A 24472-nucleotide genomic window follows, 5' to 3' on the forward strand; every position below is an offset into this window, starting at 1 on the left:
TTCTTCAGTCTCGGATACAAGGAACTCAAAGTCGAAAGAGAGTACAGGGTTAAAGTGTTCAACGGGTTTATTAATGCATGATTTGATTATTGATATAAACATTATGATTATGCAGGTATGTGAAAATGATTTAAAGAAAAAGAATTTTTTGGTTTTTTGTATTACCATTTTTCCAGAAAAAGCACAAAATAAAACAAAGTCGAGATCGAGACGACCTTTTAATTAATGCTGAAAATACATAAAGCAAAAAGCCCTAAACAAGTTCACTTCCGTCTCGGGTGGGCCGAAAGGATTTTTCTTTTGAAAGACATAAAGCAACAAACAAACATATTAATTAAACAGATGAGTAGTAGAAATAAACATCAGCAAAGACCCAATTGCAGCTAAACATTTCACGTATCAACCTTAGATACCAAGATCCGATAGCGGATTAACTTGCATATTCAAATTCAAAACTCTTCAAAAGGTATGAGATTTTTCTGGATCAACTTCTGAACTATCTTCTGCAATGCACAACAGTGCTCAATATCATGACCTGGTGCCCCTTGATGGAAAGCACAAAAGAGGTCGGGCCTATGCTGGGCTGACAACTTTGCTGGCATTGACAGAGGTGCCTTGGGATAGACCAAATTCCTTTCAAGCAACTTTGGAAACAACTCTGCATACGTCATGGGAATAGGGTCAATCCGTTTTCTTGAAATCCGTTGTCGAGGCTGTTGTTGATATTGCTGAAACTGGGGTTGATAACCCGAACTTTGCAGAGCATTTGTGACAGACATAACAGCGGCAACAGGGTGATAAGCCAGATACTGTTGTTGAGGTTGACTTTCTGCCACACTCATTTCCTGGTCTTCCTCTTCTGAACCATTAGTGGGAACAACTTCTTTGATCAAATGTCCTTTTCGGACCCAATCTTCAATACGCATGCCTGCGGCCATCATATCCGCGAAATCGCCAGATGCACTTGCAAGCATATGCTCAAAATAGAACGGATCCAGTGTTTCCAGGAAAATCTCGAACAATTCTTTCTCTTCTAGACGTGGACGAACTTGTTCAGCGAAATCTCTCCAACGTTGGGCATAAGCTTTGAAGGATTCATTATCATTCTGAGTCATGGCCTGTAGTTCCTTTCTGTTTGGGGCCAAGTGCAAGTTGTAGTTATACCGCTGAACGAAAGCATCACACAAATCACAGAAAATTTTGATATCATCCTTGCTCAGACTCATATACCATATCAGTGCAGCACCAGTCAAACTATCTTGGAAACAGTGGATAAGGAGTTCATCATTACCTACTTGAGCAGACATCTTTCTCACGTACATCACCAAATGAAGCTCAGGGCAAGTGTTTCCTTTGTACTTCTCAAAATCAGGGACCTTGAATTTGGGTGGCATAACGACATTGGGAACCAAGCAAAGATCATAAGCATTTTTCCCAAACAGTTCTTTCCCACGAAGAGCTTTCAATTCCAATTGTATTTTGTCAAACTTTTCTTCCAGTTCAGCTATCCGGTCGTGTGCAACCACATTTTCTGAGTGATAGATTGGCCGAGGACCCTGCTGAGTAGTATGAATCAAAGGAGCTGAGTAGGTCATAACAGCTTGAGGGATCAAAGGGCCTGATTGAGGGACATGCGTTGTCTGTTGCACAAAAGGAGCTTGAACCTTAGAGATACCAGGACGGAATACTTCACCAGAACTTAATGGTGTGCTCCAGAGATAACCTTCAAGCATTGCATGTTGAGGAGTACTAGCAAACACTGTTGAAATCGGGGTAGTGGAAGCAAACGTCTGAGCTCGAGTGCTACCAATAGGAAGAGACAATGGCTGACTCTGTGCAACCGTCATTAAAGATACTAAGTTCCTCAAAATCTCATTTTCGGCCCGGAGGGTTGTCACCTCTTCACGAAGCTTGTGGTTCTCTTGTTCAAGATGATGCATTCTGATTTGCACGAGTGTTGTAGATGCGAGAAGACGGATGGATAGACCCTTAATTGTGAAGACACAATGTGAGACACTGAGTAGAAACTATGGATGCAAAGTGATGCATGATATGTTTATGCAAAAATATACATTTTTGTTATCGAAGGATTTGTCAAAGTGAATTGTAAACATCGCAGATGAACATGGTTTCGTTTGAAAATTGTAAATATATCGCAATCGGTTCTTTTTTCAAAAGGTAAGAACGAAACCAAGGACAAGGTTTTTTAACAAAAGCAAAAGCTTCGGTAAGATTTTTGAAGTTGTATTGCTTGGTATTCATTCTTACAAAGGTCCATTCCTTCGATATTTACAAAAACTTGGTTAAATCCTTCAATATTTTTTTTAATGGATGAAAAAAAGGTTTATGGATGAATGCATGTATGCATGATTATGCTAGAATGATGAGGTTTAAGGTATACAATGTTGGAGCTGAAGGTAACGCCATTTGGTAAGGACTATGGTTTCAAATTGCACTTGTAACAAGGGTTCTACCAAGTTCCCAACTTACAACTACCCTTATGAATATCTCGGTGCGTAGGATTAACTCCTAGACCAATAATTCGTAAGGAAGTCTAGTTTGAGTGTAGTATCGCGTGACGACCAAAGTCAGGACTACTCCTGGTTTAGTCTCCGCACTACGTCCTAATAAATGGCCAAGATGGGTTAAGGGTGATCTAAAGGTCCTCAACGCTTGATGGATTTCAAGAATAATAACGCCAATCACGACTACTCATGGTGACGTATATGTACTCTTGAACCCACGTTGAGTGGAGTTATATCACATGCACACATAGGCAGGACTACTCCTGATATGGCACTATGACCGTACTCCGTTCTATCTTATGTTTCACTCAAGCCCGGGTGTAGGACTTATTTTCTCACCTCTCACGTAACAATATTTACAAAGCATATACAAAGAATAAAGCACAAAATAAAGAGAAAGGTGGGTTTAACCCGCGTAGGATCCCCAGTGAAGTCGCCATTTTTGTAGACCAAGATTTTCGGGTGTCAAGCCATTGATTGGACTTGAACCTTCAATCTACCGGACTTGCTCGATTTTATTCTTGGGAAGGGAAAAAGAGATTGAAAAACCCTTTTTGGATCCGGGGGTTGGTTACGATTCGGGAAGGTGTTAGGCACCCGCGTCGTTCACGGTACTCCGTGAGAACCTCTTTCTAACTTTATTTTATTTGAAAATTTATTGATTAAAGTATGAGTGAAAGAATGGAGGGAGAAGAAGTTGGAGTTTTGGTTATTTTTATTTGATCGATTTGGAAGGAATAAACCCTTGCCTACGTACCCTTAAAAGGGATCAAAACCACCGTAGTTCACTCTCAAAATATTTTTGTGGGTTAGGTTGATTTTAATTATTTTTGAAAAAAAGGGTTTTCAAGAAGGAGATTGAGGGGCCTCAAGGCACTAGAAATAAAAATAGAAGTGAGGTTGTTTCATTTTATTTAAGAAATTGAGTCTAAGTTTAATTAAAGTTCAATTAGGAATTTGATTAAGAAAATAAAGGGAAAAATCACTTGGATTTGGATCCAAGGTTTATTATGAAAATAATTTGACTTTTGCTTATTTAATTTTTGGAATGAAAAAAAGGTTTTACTAAACTAACAGTAAATTGGCGTAACGATGCAAAAAGTAAAGCAAGCATGGATAAAATGGTGTAGTGTCGGTGCTTGTGTCGGTGTGTGCAATTACTAAGCTATTACATACCATTCCTAAATGCAAAGCCCACAACAAATTACATCATTCCCCTAATTATACACACTAATAATTATGGGGCTTTGCAATAGGAAAAAATAAAAATAAATAGATACCAAAAGTTAAAGCAAGCATGATTAAATGAGATATAGAAAAAGTTAAAAGCATCAAATACTAAAATGCAATGCAATGATGGTAAGAAAAATTCTAGTAAGGCATAAAATAAAGCATGATTCATATAGAAAATTATTGAACAAGACATTAAAATGCATGAGAGAAAACTTTAAAGCAAAACACCAACATAAACTGAAGTATAGAAACTAAAACTTAAAAATGGGTGGAACACAACCGATTGAAGGGAAATTAAAATAAAGATGCATGGAAAATATATTTTTTTTTTAGTTGAGCCAAAACAAATAACAAAAATGTATAAAATAAAGATTGAACTACTAACTTAATAATGCATGCTAGATAAAATTTGAAGATGAAAATAACAAGAATTTTTAACATCAAATAAACTAACAAAATGCATGATAAGTTTTCAAAATAAGTGATTAAAATGTTAAAATAATGCATAAATTTAAAATGGTTCACGTATGCATGATAACACACAGAAAAGGGGGATACAGTGAGCAATATTAGGGTGTATCAGCGATCAGTAAAAGACAGTCAGCAAGCAAATACAGGCCTCAAATCATCACAGATGGGCTTGGATCGGTTCAAAGAAGCTGGACCGGTTCAGGAACGGGTCGGTTCAAACCGAACCGGTCCAGCAAGGGTGATATAAAACCGATCCAGCAAAGCTTCTTCTTCCTAAACTACCAGCATCCATTTTCCTTCTTCTTTCATGTTAAAAAAAGCTTTTAAAACAACTAAACACTTCTTTTCTACTCTTAATCCTTCATTTTCTTCGAAAATCTTCACACACATAATGAAACAGAAGCTTATTAAAACAAAAACAACAACAAACGCATACCTCAATTTTCTTCTTGCTGATCCAGATTGATTCTCCTTATTGATATCGTTGGTGCAAGCTTCGGTTTGACTCGGATCCACCTTCCCCTTTCTTCTTTCTTCTGTTTGGAATCTGGACACGAACTTCTCTGTCACGAATCCACTTCAGTTTGGATTTGAATCTACGAGATCCGTTGTCGTTGTTGATGATTCGAATGAGTTTGATATTGAAGGTATGAATCGATGTCGGATTTGATTTTGAAAACGGTTGTGTCACAGTGATGCTGAAGTGATTGAATTGGTTTTGTGTATTGAGTGTGAAGGTCGGTTCAATTTGGTAACCTTGAGAAAGAGCCGATTTGATTGTTTGAGAGGTGTTTGTGAGAGATATATGGAAATGGTGTTGTTGTTTGGGTTTATGGAAGGAAAACCGAAAATAGTAGTTGTTGTTGGGTTATGAGATGATTTTCTTTGTGATTGTGAGAAAAGGAATTGAAAATGAGGCTGGGTATTAGTGTTTCATGATTTTGGAAATTGGTGTTGAGTGTTCATGTGCTACTCGATTTGTTCTTGTGAAAAAGAGAGTTTGATCTTCATTTTGTTACTGCCGTTTTCTAGATCTGTTTGTGTGGGAGTGAGTGCAGCCTCCTCCTCTCCAATGATTGGGAGTTATTTATAGTGACACATTAGGTTAAGAGGGATAAATGGACAGATGAGAAAAAAGCCCTTGAAGAAACTTGGAGATAAAGGAAAGAAATAGATGCTTCTTGGACCAATTATAACTTGACACATGGACTGAAGACCAAAGACTAATAATAAAATACTTAAGACTAATAAAACAGAAATGTGATTACTTACTACAATAAAAGCGAAAATTAGAAAGAAATTAATAAAAAGGGGACGAACAAATAAAAGATTTTAACTAATTAAAAATATAAATAGAAATTCTAACTAATTAAAATACGAATGAAAAGTTTCTTAACTACTTAAAAAATATGAATAAAAATTCTAACTAATTAAATGCGAATAAAACGGTTTTAATTGTGCAAAAGATACGAATAAAAAATTTAAAAAAACCAAGAAAAGTGGTCAAAATTTGGGGTATGACAAGAGGTTTGTGTTTGAGAATGAATGGAGAAGAAGAGAAAAATTGAGGTTATACCACACTAGAGATCGGGCATGGCCGTGCCAACCCTGGTGAAGCTATGGGTTTATTTGAAGCCCTCCAATGGCTTAGTGACATGTCTTTCGAGAGTGTTGATTTCGAGCTAGATTCTAAGGTTACATGTGATGCCTTCCATGCCCGTCGTGATGATATTTCCTAGTTTGGGCATGTCATCGCATCTTGCAAAGCTCTTTTTCCGCTTTCTTTACACACTCCAGGGTGGAGTTCACTAGGTGACAAGCAAATGCAGTTGCTCATGTTCTTGCAGGAGAGACTACGTTTCTAGCTAGTCCCATCATTTATTATCGTATCCCATTTTGTATTGACAATATTATTATTAATGAAATGCAATGAGCTTGTTTCCCTCATAAAAAAAAAGTAAAAAATCTCTACCTACCTTCTATGAATGGTTGCAAAGATCTCATATAATCATGTGCTAGAAAGTTGGATTAGCATCCCCGTACAAAGATGGTTGCAAAGATCTCATATAATCATGTGCTAGAAAGTTGGATTAGCATCACCGTACAAAGATTTTAGATGAGATGAATAATGCTCCTAATTATTTTCTCCACATAACTAATCACATATTTAATTGGTTCAATTATTCAAATTATATAGTCAAAACTTATCTTCAAATCAAATTTGTATATAAAAAACGCTCCAAACAATTGAAAGAAAAACACTCATCACCTAATAACACACCAGAGCACTACCAATAACAAATATGAGGCCTAAAAACACTCATCACCTAGTAATACTAACATAACTACCTATAATAAAGAAACAAACATAGAAGTGCAATGGTTTTTTTCATAGGCCAAGTTCCTCAGAGACTAAAACAAACATAGAAGTTAATTGCAAATATAGATGAAATTAAAATAAATTTGAAAATAAAAACCTTTCCTAAAAATTTCAACTGCATGCACTTTGTAGTTTGTATAGCTAACTAAAAATCATTCAACCCCAAGCCTGCCTCTTGCATCTTTATACAAAATAAGAGCTTCCTGCATTATCTCAGGTAGAGCCACTTCTTTCGCTCTTTCTTTACCTGATGGATGGCTAACTAAAAACCTTGCAAGCAAAGGAAATTTTACAGGCACGTTTAACATTGCTATCTTCTCATAGTATTTAGGGGCTTGCCGGGGATCATAGCCAGCTGCTGCCATTAGTAGAAGCCCAACCTATATATTATTAAATAAGGCAGTGGAGTTCTATAGGAAGACTTTTTTTAGGGTTCTATAGGAAGATTTTGTTCTCTGCTCTTGAAATTTTTAGATTTATGCAATTGTGGCGTACAATCATTTACATAAATAAAGATTGAGCAAATTACCAATCAAGTTTTGAAAAGATGAAAGGGAAAACTAAATTTTATTTGTTTCATGAAAGCATAAATACCTATCGAGTAGGGGTTTAACGGTTCTCTGTTTGGTTTTTTAGCAGAGTGGTTTTCCGTCACTATTGAACTGGATGCAGATCTGGTTCCTGGTTCAACCAACCGATCCGTTCTGATTTTCATTACCTTGCTTAAACCATTCGGTCTCCGGTGCACCCAGAGGCATCAAAGCAAAAGTAATCAATCCACACAAATTAACAACATTTGCAAAACGGAAAACGTTAACAAAAGATGGAAAAGTAAAAATAAAGATTATATACATTGAAGAGGAAAAAGAGAGATCAACACCGAAAGGAAGAACACATATCACGGAAAGGAAGAGTAAAGAAGCAAAAAGTGTATGAAAGAAGATAACTTTACATACTTGCTCATCAAATTTAATTGAAACAGGTGTACAAATTAATTTGTACACCTGTAAGTTTAATTTGTCACTGGTAAGTTTAATATGTACACATGTTTCAATTAAATTTGATGAAAAAAGTAATCGCCACATACCATAAGTATAACTCTTTTAAATTTCTACACCTATCAAAATCAATCTTAGATGGTGTACCGTAATTATTAGGATTGTAACTTAAATTCTCAAGACTGGAGGTATCAATAGAAAGATACTTTATTCCAGAAACATCAACACTCTTGAGATTTTGTAGACCACTAATGTTCAAAGACTTCATATCCCTTGGGCCACCATCAGAACTTAACACCACACAAAAGTTCATAAGTTATATATTCAATCAAAGGTCAAAAAGAAATGAGGTGGTTAACTGCATGTTCATCTCTCAAAAGTACACGCTTTAGTGATAATACCCTCAATAAGAAAAACTTGATTGAATAATTCATGAATATTTGATCAATCTTGATAAACCCATCCAACACCAACTTTGTAAGAGATTTGGCTTCAATGACACTGTAACACCCCGTTTTCCTAACATAAAAATTTCATATAAAATCAGAGTATTTAAATCATAAACGGAATGTTACGTACTTCTTAAAAATCATAAAATAGATAATAATAATTATCCTTTAAGTTCAACATCATAAAAGTTGAAACTACGCAGCGGAAAATAGTTCAACATGATAAAAGTCTTGGCACACAGGCCTTATTAAAAAATCTCATAAATTTAGGTTCACTACTTATTCATAAAAGTTCATAAAAGACACGTAAGGAATAGAAGTAAAAGCAATCCCCATCCCGTTACGTATCAGAGCACCTAGACACTTGAGCCAACCAACCTACAAGCCATCAGTACCTGCAGTTACCCATACGAAGGGCAACATTTCCAGCAGAATGGGTGAGATTTCACAGTCAATAAATTAAACATATAATTCATCAAATGCATTTAACAACATAAACATTATTAACATATCAAACATTTATCACTTAGCATCTTAACAAATCATAATTAATTATTATCATCATATATCATCATTAGTTCGTAAACAATTATCATCTCTAATTCATAAGCAAAAATCATCTTTAAATCATAATCAAGTATCATCATATATTTAACAACTTAAGACATCATAAACATCAACATTAATAATCATTTAATATCATATTATTATCATCATCAATCATAAACAACATCATCATCAAAACATAATCAAACATCATCATCAAAACATAAACAACCATCATCGAATATCATCATTAAATCATCATTAAATATAAGTTATGACGACTCTACAATGCAACAACAACTTCAACAACAACTTAGACAACTTCAACAACAACTTAGACAACTTCATCATGCATGTGGTACCACCAGGGATTAAGCCCCCTTCGCTAAGGTCATAATTGGACCTGTCGGGCATTAAACCCCCATCGCTAAGGTCATATTTGGACCTGTCAGGCATTAAGCCCCCATCGCTGACTATGCAACAACACAACTCTAAATACAACTTGGACAACAACGTGAACATCTTATACAACTCCATTAAAATGGACAACTTCTTAAATCATGACAACTTAGACCGACTCATGCAACTTCAAGACATTAATAGTTAACAGCAGTAAACAGCAGCAAGATACAACATATAATAGTGCTAGAATGCATTAACATCATTTAAGGAATGAATTACATCAACATAATTGTCATAAAACATCTTAATATTACTCATAATCAATTATCATCATCAAAACGTCATCATCAAAACATCATCATCAATAATCATTTATCATCTTATAATCATCATAACAACTACAACAACATCTACGACAACGACAATGTGCATAATTTACTATGACTCACTCCCCAACTTGGACGACTCGACGACACAATAATTATCAACAATGGAACAACAACTTTTATTATACAAAAGTGTTTACATATATATATATATATATATATATATATATATATATATCATATAGTACAACCTTTAATAATAATATTCACTTCATAAACATGGCTTAATAAATCAAGGGAACCTATTAAAATGATTAGAATAGACTCCTAATGCACGAAACAAAATTCAGAAAATGGCAGTACAGGACTAGGGACGCTAACAGGACGCTTTTGGGACGCTTTAGCGTCCTCAACAAAAAGGGGTAGGACGCTTTCGCGAGCGGAGCACGCTTTCGCGTCCTAAATGTCGTAACTCAGGATGTGGACGCTTTCTCGACGCTTTTGGGACGCTTTCGCGTCCTCTACAAAAATTTCTGGGCAGCTACAAGGTGAGGACGCTTTTTGGACGCTTTCGCGTCCTGCTTCAGATTTCAGAAAAATTGTTGCGATTTCAACATGGTTTCACCCAAAAATCCCATCTTTGATCCCTTAATCACCCAAATGGTTTCACAAACATGTTTATAGGTTCAGTAGACAACATGGGAAGCAAAACAACATATAATCATGCAATTCAACAACATAATTCATCATAATTCATCATTTATAATAACTCATCTAACCCTAATCCCAATTCTCACCAAAACTCAACATAATCATGTTAAATTCAATTCTCAGAATCATACCCTTAATAATATTGAAAGTTAGTCCCACTCTTACCTGGTTATAGATGAAAATCGATGGCCTCCCTCTTGTTCTCCTCTTTTCTGACTTTTCTCCCTTTTTCTCCAAAAACGTTTCATGTACCTTGTAAACTATTCTCTCAACCTAGCTTCCTCTATTTATATCCTTTTATATTCTTTCTAAATCTATTTGGGCCCAACAACCTATTCTTCTTTCTATTCTAACCCCCAATTCCACTTACACCAATAATTCTCATATTCTAAATAATAGAATAATGTCACATAATAAAATACTAACACCTCATATAAATAATTAAATCACATAAATAAATTCTAACTTAATAAAAATAATTAAGTAAAGGAGGGCGTTACAGACACACCTTGGCAACACGTGATAATAGTATTGGTCTTGACTAATCATTGGGCATACCCTATTACCTCAAGTCCTCAACACCACATTCACAAGCCAATTTCAACCAAATATCAACATCCTTTGAATTATGGCAAAGCCCTAAAGAATACACCTTGAGCTTAAATTCTTTGATAGCCAAGTTATGGTCATGACAATTTATCATTCTCCTTTTCACGTAATATATAACAAAATCCTAAGATCTTTCCCTGGAGATTTGATAAAAATGGATTTCAATGAAATTGACTATTGGAAATTTGCTTGAACAATCACAATCAATGAATCAACAAGAAGCAAATATATGTGGAATAAGATTTTATCCTAGAATTGAGAGATTCACGATAAAAATCTTTTTACACAATCAATTGTTAATAATCCTTGAACAAGGTACAAAACAATACACAATTTCAAACCAAACCTATGAACAAAATATTATGCTATCAATTCAAAAACACAATGCAAGTGCAATTGAAGAATTGAATGGACTTTGCAATCAATTGATCTAAGCAAATTGTATGAAACCGAACTCAATGAATTAGGTCAATTTTCAATGAAAAACTACTTAGATCAATACTAGCAATTAACCTATCAATTATTCAATTAATCACAAGCAATATTGAAAAGTAAAAAGGTTAGGGAAAGAGAGAGAACACCGGTGTTTATAGTAGTTCACCCTATTTCGTCCTCGCTTAAGGCTACGTCTACTCTACTTGATGAAGTACTCCTTCACCAAGGTCATCCACTGTGTAACAAATGTTGATGACAATGTTTACAAGAGTTCCTTCAAATTAAAGCCCTAATTCTTCAACTCCTATGTAAACTCCTCCCCCAAACTTCAAGTAACCTTTGAATTTGGTGCTTCTTGAATCTTCGGATCCTTGAATTACTCGTGCACTCCTTCGAACTCTTCACTCGAGTCTTCAATGCTACGTCCGGCAAACGAACCCACTTCGACTTCAAGAACAGTTAGAAAGACCCCCAAGTCCTTTGGAAGTGGAATGAGATTATTCACTTCCTTTGAAGCCTTGATTAAGCCCAATCAATCTTCTTGAGAGAACCAACTTACAATCCCTACTAGCACCCTAGAGAATCTATTCACTCAAATAACAAAGTGATTCTAAGAAAAAGTGTTTAATCTTCAAGAATATATGAACAATGAGTTTTTGAGACCTAGAGAGAATAGTTGCAAATGATTCAATGATTTTGGAGTTGTGAGGGGAGTACAATATATAGGAGCAAGGGGAAAGGCAAAATTTTCGCACAAAATGAACAGAGTGAATCGATTCACTTACTATACTGAATCGATTCAAACCATATAAGACAAGAGAGAATTATGATGATGAATGAAACGTGTCAAGTGATAATTGAGTCGACTCAAGGTGCCCAGAAGAAGATTGATACGATTCATAAAAGAATTGAATCGATTCAGACAAGGTCAGAGAGTTTGATGAATCGATTCAAACAGAAAATGAAACAATTCATACTTGAATCGATTCACTGTGAGAATGATACAATTCATATAGAACCCGAGAGCATCATGCCAATTTTGACAGACACATGAATCGATTCAAGCCTTATTTGAATCGATTCATCAAGAACCAGTGAGCAGATGCAATTTCTCTATATATTGTACTCCCCTAGGACACATGAAATGCAATATTGAAAAAAGAAGGGATGAATTACTATGTTTATGAATGCCTGATCCTCTAGGGTGCTTTTACACAACTAATGAATATAACCAAACAGCAAAAGCATACAATCTAAAAATAAACATCATCAAAAACTAATTAGCTAAGCTAGAGGCTTCATGTAAGGTGTCAATAAATCTACGAATTTTTTGAAGGAGTTTGAGATTTCTAGATAATTATTTTACGAAAAAAATTAGATTCAATTAAAAGAGCGACACATAATTTTAAATATGTAATAAACGTGTAGTTATCAACCCAACATAACACATCTTCAATTTTGCATTATCATTTGCCACCATCAACCAAAAGAAAATAAATTTGAAATAATATAGGTTAAATGAAAAAGAATAACATCCAAAAAACTAAATTTTAAAATTGAAAAAATTAATGACTTAATTGCATTTTTAGTCCCCTATTTTAAATCACTCGCGAAAATGGTCCGTTCATTTTAAAATCGCCCAGTTGTGGTCTCTTTCTCCTATTTTTAGACTAAAAAACAGTGGTGGTCATATTTTAAATCATCTGACATAATCTGATGATGTAAAATGATTTATACACATGTGTAATTACCTGAAAAGTCTATATAAGTTTCAATTTAAATATGACATATCACCATTTTAAGTTTAAAAATATGAAAGAAAGACCAAAACTAGATGATTTTGAAATGGAGGGACAAATTATGTTAGTCAGTGAAATAGGATGACCAAAACTGTGATTAAGCCAAAATTAAACAAATGACATCCAAAAACTACAAAAACAGTTCATCATAAATATGTTGTGAGTTTGGGGGGATCTTAAACCTCTACTATTGCATCTAATGTGGTGGAACTTTAAATCACACTTGACACATTAACATATTTTTCTCAAGTATGAAACTTTCTGCATCAGTGATCTAGCACCAGGAACTAATTTTGTTTCTCCCACAAAGTTAAACCGGGCTAAGTTATTGTCGTTGGACCTTACGGGAAAGCCAACGTTGGTGTGGATCCACTTATTGAACACACAATGACCACACAAATGATCATGATACCAGATCTTCACCCAATATATTAAATTTTACGAAATTCTAACCCATGTTTGGCCCGGGTTTACATACTAGTTTTAACAACATTTAATTAGTTGTGTTAATAAATGTCATTAGTTTAGCCTTCTTGTAATCTAATTTGTGTTTAACTTCATGGGAAGAGAGTCAACCAGATACATAAAATTAATGTTGACATGTTTGGATGATATTGATTGGAATTGATTTTGTATTTATGATTAACTCTAACTTAACTATGATTTATAGATTTTGACTCTTAAAAGTATGATTCTGTATATGCAAATTTATTGTACAATTAATTTTTAAGTGAATGTATTCAATTATAAATCACTTCACATTCAACTCATTTTTAACTAAAATTAATTTTTTGTTACAAAGAACCAATCACACAATGCATTGGTACCAGTGGCGGAACTGGGGGGTGGCAAGGGGGAGCCATCGCCACCCCATCCTAAAAATAAATAAAAAAAATTATATACTGGAATTCCAGATCTGAAAGGAACAACAACGTGAAGAATCATAGACCTTTCTTAAACATTAAACAGATCAAGCAAATCAACAAATTAATCTTTTGATTTCAACAAGATACAAAGAAAAAGAGGAACTTGGGAAAGAGAACGAGAAAGGATTTGAAGAAGTAACATGATGTGATTGTGTTTGAGGAATGAATGGAGGAAGGAAGAAGAAGATTAGTGAACCCTTATGAGACTGAGTCTTTGAGAGTGATACATGAAGAGGTAGGCGGCTGATTGCTTCTCATGAATGATATAGATTGATAATTTAGGGTTATTTGATAGATTGGGCATTTAGGCTTATGTGAATTAATATTTGGGATGCCGCATGCTTCAAAAAACTTGTTAAGTTTTTATAATGTTTTTTCCTCAAAAAAAGTTTTTATAATGTTTACGAAAAAAATAGTTTTTATAATTTTTTGTGCTTAAAAGAAAATACTTTAGGTTCTTTAAAAATAAATATTAGATGTTAACATTATAGTAAAAAATACATTTTTATTAGGAAATTATACTAAAATAATAAAAATATGCTTTTTAATTAAATCTGGTTGAACCCCGGTCCAACCCCGGTTGAACCTCAAAACCTTGAACCCATACCTACACCGGTTTAATGTCCGGTCCGGTTTTGATAACTTTGGTAATGATCGACTTTATATATTATGTAGTTTAAATTTTAAATGATCGGTTTTTGGTTTATTACGACTTAAATGTGTTATATGCAATATGATTTATGTATTATATTTTAGTTTATTTTGATGGCGGGATGATGGCCACCCCAAACATTTTTGTCTGGCTCCGCCACTGATTGGTACAATGCAATAAAGAAACAAACATAGAAGTGCAATGGTTTTTTTCATAGGCCAAGTTCCTCAGAGACTGAAACAAACAAGGAAGTTAATCCTAAAAATTTCAACTGCATGCACTTTGTAGTTTGTATAGTTGACGAATGTGTTTTCCTGAAGAACGAAATCATTCAACCCCAAGCCTGCCTCTTGCATCTTTATACAACATCAGGGCTTCCTGCATTATCTCAGGTCGAGCTACTGCTTTGGCTCTTTCTCTACCTGATGGATGGCTAACTAAAAACCTTGCAAGCATCGGAAATTTTACAGGCTCGTCTCCCATTGCCAACTTCTCGTAGAATTTAGGAGCTTGCCGGGGATCATAGCCAGCTGCTGCCATTAGTAGAAGCCCAATGTAATCCGCTTCAAATTCACACCTACAAATTGTGAATAAATTGGGTTGAGAACAAGCAAAAAGGACTATTGGTTTAGAGCAGATGAAACACTATTCTACTTCCATACTCCTAGTAAGGTGCAATTCAAAATAAACCAAAGAAGCTATGTCAAATCATGAGGCTAAAAGAAAGAACAAGTAGTACAAATTAACAAACGTATGTACACATGACATTAATGAACAAATAAAGAACTAAAAAGTAAATCAATGGATTAGAAAAGAGAGATAATGAATTAATCTTACCGATGATTAATCCAATTCTTCACTGTTTCGTAAAAATCAATGGGGACAAATAGATTAAGTGCACGGTTTATCAGATAAATCAACTCGACCTTTGTACAAATTTCACAACCATGCCGAGCCATAATATGCGCAATCTAAGTAACGAGGAAACCAATATTATTTTTTCAACAAAAAAAAAGAGTCAAGATTCACAATGCAACTGCAACAAGGAGTTATATAAAGAAAGATTAATAATTACTTCATGTGCAAGCATAGTTGCTAACTCTACATCACTTGAATGAAGCTCAATGAAAGCAGTGGATGTAATAATCTTCCCTCCCGGGCAAACTGTAGCAGAAAAATCAGTAACATCAACACCAGTCACGATCAAAATCTCCCAATTCAATCCATCCAAATGAGACAAAGAAGGCGGTAGCTTTCGGGTCATACGCAACCAAACACGACGCACAAAGCCATATTGAGAAATATCATCAGAAATAGACCTCATTTTATTGATCTCTGTATGCATTGCACCAATAATATTTTCGGCAATCCTTGTAACCCTAACAACATATGAATGTGTTGAAGCCAATATCTTCCCTTGAAACTGTTGTTTACACTCTTCAAAATTTCTCTGAACAGCAATCCTGTCCTTGGAATTTATTGTTGGATCAATGTAACGTGTTCGATTGATGTAAGGAATAGTTTCAATGTTTTGTAAGCGGAATACAATGCGTCGAGATATTACAGCTGAAGCAAACGAAGCAGCAGCGAGAGTAAAATATTTGACCTTTCCCATTGCTGTATGAAGAGTAACCAAAAGCCATATTGTTAATGGTAAATCTCATTTCATATGTAAAAGTGAGTAATTAATTATTTCATATAATTAAACATATAAAGTATGTCAGCCTACATCAAAATAAACCTGCAAACACATCCAAGAATGGATTCTGACGATTAAAATATAATTTTACCTGTTCAAAAGAAACTACATAACAGTATACTATCATTGATAGAACTCCCAAAAACAATGCCAACACACATACACATGTTAGCAAGCAATATCTCATACACAATCACAAGTATACATGCATAGCAACATCAAATAAGTTTAGTTTGTAAAAACAGTTGCTAAGGAAAAAAAGTTTAGTTTGTAAATTCATATGAAAAAGATTAGTTTGTAAATAACTAACAAGGAAGTTCATACCTCTAATTTCCATATCCACTTGGATCTTATTATGTATTATGATGAGGACTTAAGCAAAAAACATTTAAAACAGTTTAATTTATAATACATAGAAAAACAAACATGAACATTAACCTCGGGCATCGAAAAACAATTTTTGGTGTCCGACACCATATACATATATGGTATAGATACAATTTAGTTTTTGAATTCGTTTTTTCTTTGTCTCCAAGTCACATCCATTGTTATAAATGTATTTTTATACGGTCTCAAATTTTAGATATTCAGATAACATCAATCATTGAAAACCACTCTAAACAAATTCAATTCAAATCACTATAAACATATGCATTTACCAACAATCATGAAAACTGAAAAGTGATGAAATTGTTACCTGTAAACCCCTAAATTTCCTTCACATTTGTGTGGTGATTGAGAACAGAAAGAGGAGAAGAAGGGCAGTGAAGAGTGCGAGAGAAAATGGGACAGAAAACCAACTAGCTAACGTTGTTTGAATCGGAAAAAAAAAAAAAAAAAACATTCCAACAATTTGGAATGAGACAGGTGGAACAGAAAACCACAAAAAGCGTTCTTCTTCTCTCTGTCTCCATTCTCCCCTCACACCACACAACAGAAAATATATTACATGCATTTTTCTTTCTTTCTTAAACTTGTTTTTTATTTTTTTTGTTTACATTTTTTCCCCTTTCTCACTCACTTTAATACAAGCAATTCTTGTGTGGTCACAACCACAAATATAATTGGTTTAGACACACACATATTTGATATCGCAAATCATTGTTGTTTTACAAATTTAAGTAAGAGAGAAATTTGGAGTTTCATTGTTGTTTAGAAACACATACAAATGGAAATAAGTAAAAAGAGAAAAAAAAAAATCAATTCATTGTTATGATTGTTGAAAACATTGATTAATGTGTATTACTGTACTCCCTCTGGTCACATTTATAAGCAAAAAATAACTTTTTAGGTACATTGAATAATTAATGTATCTAACCTATAAATGTGACTAGATACATTAATTATTCAATGTATCTAAAAAGTCATTTTTTGCTTATAAATGTGACCGGAGGGAGTATGTGTCTAAATGATTTGAATTTGTGTTTGGGACTATCTAAGAATTATCCCTTTAATACAAGTAAGATTGATTAACTATCATATCTTATGTACTAAAGTCATTATTTGACCGAACTAGATAAACAAATATTATGTGTTTTTATGTTCTCCTTCATCCTTCGTATTATTGTTTACTTTTGTTCAAGATTGTTATTGCATTCCTTTTGGTTTTGTTGCTATTGATTTGTTACACACATCAAGTATTGGTGTGACTCTGCTGGAATTCACAACATATGTGATTTCACCTTAAAAAGTTAATAAATGTGATTTGTTTAATGTATCTTAGGTTGTCTACTATAGAGTCAATCCAACGTGAAACCTCCTATTTTTGAAATATATAATAAAGTATTTTTTATTCTCCTTTTTTTGTTACTATTACATTCGTCTTTTTTACTAAAAATGGTTAATATTCGCCTTTAAACAATTTTTTTGAGAGGTAAATATTAAACTTATTTCTGTGTATTTAAACATAAATCGTTATCCGTGAGAATTTTCGGAAAACTTTTGTTTTCAATCTTTATTGCGGCCGTAATTGTAGTAACAATTTCGTTGTGGAGGTCTCTAAAACCATTAGAATGTGGCAGCAATTACTGTTGCGGGCCACATTTTAGAGCTATGCTTCACATGTTAGGAAATAATACTGGGATTTTACATTGTGATAAGAACCGTAGTTATTCAATTGATGTTAAATTTCAAATTTTCAACACTAGTAGTTTGTGCCAATCATGAGATTTCATTTTTGACAAAGCAAAATAGAATATGTTAAAAAAGTTACATGTATTTCAACCCAATATAAGGTGGTAGTGTTTGCTTGGCATGCAAGATACTGATTTAGAGACTTTGTCTAATCTTTATATTGCTTGTGCTTGGATTAACTTTGTGAATGAATTTTTTTTTTAATAAAAACGTAGGTAGAGAAGGTTATAATGTATAATTAGAAGAAATAGGACACATGCTACACATTTTTATAGCTTGCCTTTCTTATACTGTTATTCTTACCATTTTTGTTTTAACAACATTAGCAAAACGGAAAACGTTTACAAAAGATGGATGGGAGCTTCTACGGTGCAGTTAGGAAACTGACTTTTTAAAAAAAAAAGTTAATTTTGATCATAATATTTGATTCATTTTTAAATTGTTGATTACTGATTAATGATCGATAGTAATTCATCTAGTAATGCTTGCAACATCTTGGACTTACAAGTACTATTTTATAGTTGGAATCTTTAACATGCAAACAGAGTTGATGATATTACGTGATAGTCTTAAGTGTTACACTTTGTGGGGTGTTACGCTTAAAACAAGTTAGGATAAAATTATATTAAGTGTAGTCTTGTTAGTCTGATGAATTGATGATACTATGAGGAGTGAACTTTTGATGTCATTGTACAAACAGTGGGGGTGTTACTCACTACAATTTTGATGTTATAGTGTTAACTTCACCAAAAAAGTCATTCTCATGACTTCACCATAGAATTTTCCAAGATGGAAAAGTAAAAATAAAGATTATATACATTGAAGAGGAAAAAGAGAGATCAACACCGGAAAGGAAGAACACATATCACGGAAAGGAAGAGGAAAGAAGCAAAAAATGTAGAAAAGAAGATAACTTCTTTACATACTTGCTCATCAAATTTAATTGAAACAGGTTGCAATACAAATTAAACTTACCAGTGACAATTATATAAGGAGAACGAATTCTATATATATATATATTTTTTATATAAGTGTTGGAACAAAATACTTGGTAGTTAGAACAAAATGATAGTACTAGATCCTTTGGGTACGTTCAACAAAATAATAGTAAGCATTTCAACATTTTTCAACAAAAAAGAATGCACCTCTTTTCAAGAGGTAATATCAAACTTCCTAAGTAAGTCTGTCTATCTACCTATTGATCACAACAAACATTAAAATTCTATCCTGAAGGTAATATTTTTTTGATCTGCATAAGCTGGCGACGATTCTAAAATTGTCTTAAAACAAACGTTCTCATCGATCTGCTTAGAGCTCACACATTAAAGAAGTTGGGTATCCGAGGTTCGAACCCCGGTCCCTACATATATTATATATTGTCCTTGTCAGCTGAACTAAGATCACAGCGACTATTATACATTTGTACTTACTTTAAATTTAGTTATGCATAGACACTGACACTGCATATGAAACAGATATATCTATAGAAAGTGGCCTCCAAAATCTCATGCTTAGATGTAACTGCAAACCCCCGCCTTGGTTCTAGGTGGGTATAGATCAAGTAACACAAAACAGATCATAGATTAACAAAAGGACCTTCACGATTTTGCCTAAGGAAGAAAACACTTTCGGGAAAGCTTTGTTGTCCATGGGACAAGAAAGTCCATCAACATCACATGTTTATCGACTTCCTCCATGGAAATTAAGGAAAGAAAGAAACCCTAGAAATGGGATTAAAATGGGAATACAAGAAAAAGAGGATTAATTCCAAAAATGAAACCCTAGATCGTCTTCATCACATAGGAAAGATGTTTTTTCTTGTTACGGCTTTAATTAAGTAATAATACTTTATATTGACGTTGTGCTATTTTATGTTGCAACTTGAAGCTAAATTCCACAATGACAAACTAAAATCGTCTACATCGATAGAAAATATGTTTTTTTTCTTACCCATGATTTGAAGTAAGAAAAAACAAATCTAATTTTAACAGAATAGCAAAAATTGTTATTAAGTTGTGTTGTAGTATGACTCAAAATTGGAGTTTTGGATTGCCAAAAACCGGGGCCCGATTTGGACAAATCGGTGCGCGATTTTGACTGGTTTTTTCAACCTTTTCATTCGGCAAAAATCGGTGCCCGATTTTAGCAGCAACAAATAAATTAAAAAATGTATTTTGGGCTGAGATTTGTTCCAATTTTTTTAGGGATGTTTATACTAAAAACATAGACCTTGTATCAGATATAAACCTTGAGTAGAGAGCTAGAAAAACAGCGTTTAGAAACAAATTGTATCTGATGTAAAACCTTGAGTAGAGAGCTAGAAAAACAGTGTTTAGAAACAAACAACATTCTAGGGTTTATAGAGTTTGCTATTGGCAACGAACACTAGGGTTGGGATTGTTTTGATTCACCTTGGACAAAACGCTATTAGGATAGAGTCTCTTGATAACGGAAAGATATTCGGGACTTTGGGTAGAATTAGGTTTGAAGACTAATTCTTGTAACCCTTTGATTCTCGTTGTAAAGTTACTCATCATTATAGTGGAACAGATGACTGCTCTCTCCCCCATACTAGGTTAGTATTGGACCAAACTGGGTAAACAAATTTCATGTGTTCTCTCTCTCTATCTCTCGTTCTTTTCTACTTTTGCTTGTGTTTATAACAATTACCCACGTTGTTTTGGTTGCTTGATTAATTTGCTCCACACATCAAATATTTTATTGGTGTAATTTTTTGTCGAATTCACAATAGAGCTTGGAAGTTGGAACGGGGAAATTGAGATGACAAAGTCAATGAGTTAGGCATACAAAAGAGAGTTATGGACTTGTTCTTATTCTTGAATTATGTGAAATTGTTTTTACGAGGCTTCTTTTTCCTTTATAGTGTCTAAACCTTTTCATCTTTTGCCATTGCCATTCTGCATCGAAGTCCACATGTGTTGCACAACTACTGCACCAACATATGTGTGTATATTCAATTTATTTATCAAAGTATAAGTATGGAATAACATTCATTTTAAAGGTGAATAAGTGGTGTGTAACACTCCGTTTTTACGAGACTTTACTTACCTTTTAGACGAGAAGGGTATTTTAGTGATTTTATGGTTTTGGGCATTTTGGTCATTTAATGAAGTAATTGAGTAGTAACATTTTAATGAGATGAGAAATTACTAAGCCCATTAAGAGAGAGGGAAACCTAACCTTTTAGTGAGATAACTCTAGTAAGAAATTAGGGTTGAGCATTCACTTTACAAATTTCACAAAAGGTGGCTAGAGAGAGATAACTCTCTATCTCTCTCTAGTCACCTTTTGTGAAATTTGTGAAATGAATTATCATTCCTAATTTCTTACAAGTGTTATCCTTGTATAGTCTTATTGTTAGGTTAGGTCTCCCTCAATCTTAATGGGCTTAGTAACTTCTCATCTCATTAAAATGTTACATATCAATTTTATTGTTTACTAGCGGAAAGACGGGCACTATCGTGCCCGTCTGTCCGCTCTTTCTAGTGCGCTAACGCATGTGATTATTTTATTATGTTTGTTTGTATAATTTTGATTAAATTTTTTAAATTTTTAAATATTAATGGAAATTATTGATATATTGATTTATAAACAAAATATTGTCAAGTTATATAACAATTATTTATGAACTCAACATATTTTAGTTTGTCTGCATATAAAATAAAGAAAAAATAATGATCTTTTATTGTTTATTCTAATAGTAATTAGTAACATCATAACATAAATGTATAAATGACATTTTATGTAAAAGGAACATTGTTATGATTGCGATAAAAGAATATCTTTAAAAACTACATTTTTCGTAAAGTCTTCATCTTCTCCTTCTATTTTCCCTTCATTAATGAGAACTTTTGTTGAATTTTGAGAAACTCCTCTCGATAAAGCTACATATAATTGACCATGGCAGAAAACATGTAGTGGAAGATAGATTCCGACATTGGGAATGGTCTGCCCTTTAAGATTAATTTTTGCTCACATTTGTTACTAATATTTTTTTTAGAGGATTTAAAGTCCAATCTTCAACAATATTTTTTGCTCACGTCTATTACTAATCTTTTTTTAGAAGATTTAAAGTCCAATCTTTAACAATATTTTTTGGTCACGTTTGTTACTATTTTTTTTAGAGGATTTAAATTCCAATATTTAACATTATTTTTTGCTCACGTTTGTTACTAATCTTTTTTTTAGAGGATTTAAAGTCCAATCTTTTCCATTATTTTTTACTCACGTTTGTTACAATTGATCAAAGACTAAGGATGAGTAATTTATATCAATAAAATAATATGGAATACTGTTTTTTGTGGAAGGGATATGAAAATACTTGACAATATTTGTCGGTTGTATTGAGAGGAACAACACAGATGTACAACATAAAAGCGGCTGATAAAAAAGTAACATGAGTTGTTGTTTTGTGCTAGTTTTTTTGTGAGTTTGATCTTTGGTTAACAGAGGTAAAAGAGGGTTAACGGTGACGATTAGTGACATGGATTACTAATCTATATATTATTTTATAATTGGCTATTTGTATTTAAAATTAAGGGTATTTTTGGAAAGGAAAGTCCAACCCAAAGGTGTGCTTATAGAAGAAAAAAAAAACACACACTATCATAGTTTGTATAAGCAATTATAAACCAGCAAAGTCAAATAATTCTTAAAATTAATCGTAAATAATTTGAATCATAATCACTTATAAACCAGCAAAGTCAAATAATCCATAAAATTATAAACCAGCAAAGTCAAATAATTCTTAAAATCAATCGTAAATAATTTGAGTCATAATCACTTATAAACCAGCAAAGTCAAATAATCCATAAAATTTCCATAAAATTAATCAACTTTGATTTTTTTTTTGTGGTAGCCTGGGTTCGAACCCCAATAATCCATAAAATTTCCATAAAATTAATCAACTTTGATTTTTTTTGGTGGTAGCCGGGGTTCGAACCCCGGACCTTGCATATTTTATGCACTGTCCATACCGACTGAGCTAAGCTCACGAGGACAATCAACTTTGATTAGTTGTAACATGAAAGAAAAAAAAAACTTTATTAATTTTATGTCTCTAATATAATAAACTTTATTAATTTTTCCGTAAATATATCGGTAATAATTTTTTCTATCATTGCTCAAAAAAAAAAAAAAAAATTTCTATCAATCAAGATTTATTTATGTCTCTAATTTGACATAAAAAAAATAATAAAAAAAAAAAGCTTGCACAAATATCATACAATCAACTAAAAGTCACAACAGAACAAAAAACAATAAAAAAGATGAAAAAATTATTACAAGGTGAACAAAAACAAATGAAAAATTGTCAACTAAAAGTAGCAACATAAACAAAAGAATAAAATGAAGCGAAGTAAGATATAATTGGTTTCTATAATGATGCAAATCAATAATAAATCATATTCATACATTTACTGTAACAAAAACTTACATAAATGGCACCTGATCAACTAAGAATCACATCAGAACATACATAATCAACTATGAAAATCATTAAAGAACAAACCTTAATTAGAAAAGAATGTGGTCCTCAGTTACTTTAAGAGTGTGTTTGAATGGAGGAATGTTTTGAGGGAATGTAATATTTTGAGGGAATTCAAATACTTTAAAGTGAATTCCATTGTTTGGATAATAATTTGAAGAATTTTCAATATGATGGAAATTTATGAAGTATTTTATTCAAGTTAAATTTAGAGAATTTCAAATAACACCTAAAAGTTAAGAATTTCAAAAATTTTCATTATTATAATTTTTTCAAATTTTACATTTTGATCCTCAAATTTTCCAAAATATTCAATTTGACCATAAAAATTGCAAATTGACCGCTCAAAATTTTTGAAATTTACAAATTCACCCCTAATTTCAATTTTTAAATTTGGCCAAAAAAATTAAAATTTATAAAAGTTGTCCAAAAATTATTACTGCATCCAAACAAAGGTATTGGGAAATAAATATAGTTTAATTGAATCATTTAAATTGCCTAGAAGTCTAAATTTTTTAAAATTTTTCAATTACCTCATCCAAACACACTCTAAGTGTCAAATCTTTCAAGTTCTTCTTAAAACAATAGAAATATAAAATTCATTCTTTTATACAATCACTAATGTAGAAATGATAAGAACAAAATTCAAAAGGGAAAAGGAAAGGATAAGAT

At 33.0% G+C, this 24472-nt stretch overlaps 2 protein-coding genes across 2 annotated transcripts; both read right to left on the bottom strand.

Annotated features, from left to right (window-relative positions):
- Positions 1-222: 222 nt before the first annotated feature.
- LOC146953151 (uncharacterized) lies at positions 223-1940 on the bottom strand. The gene is made up of 2 exons (XM_085741023.1): positions 498-1940; positions 223-228 (listed from the first exon to the last, which is right to left on the bottom strand). Exons 1-2 carry the CDS (start codon positions 1938-1940, stop codon positions 223-225), a joined length of 1449 nt encoding a protein of 482 aa, XP_085597149.1.
- Positions 1941-14653: 12713 nt separating this feature from the next.
- On the bottom strand, positions 14654-17076 carry LOC146953152 (mitochondrial metalloendopeptidase OMA1-like). The gene is made up of 4 exons (XM_085708102.1): positions 16859-17076; positions 15538-16079; positions 15300-15433; positions 14654-15039 (listed from the first exon to the last, which is right to left on the bottom strand). The coding sequence occupies exons 2-4, from the start codon at positions 16075-16077 to the stop codon at positions 14790-14792; spliced, it is 924 nt and encodes a 307-aa protein (XP_085564228.1). The 5' UTR covers positions 16078-16079; positions 16859-17076; the 3' UTR covers positions 14654-14789.
- Between the last annotated feature and the right edge of the window lie 7396 nt (positions 17077-24472).

This window comes from Medicago sativa, chromosome 1, assembly GCF_051527215.1.
Source record: "Medicago sativa cultivar Bolivia chromosome 1, Bolivia_mono, whole genome shotgun sequence".
NCBI lineage: Eukaryota > Viridiplantae > Streptophyta > Magnoliopsida > Fabales > Fabaceae > Medicago > Medicago sativa.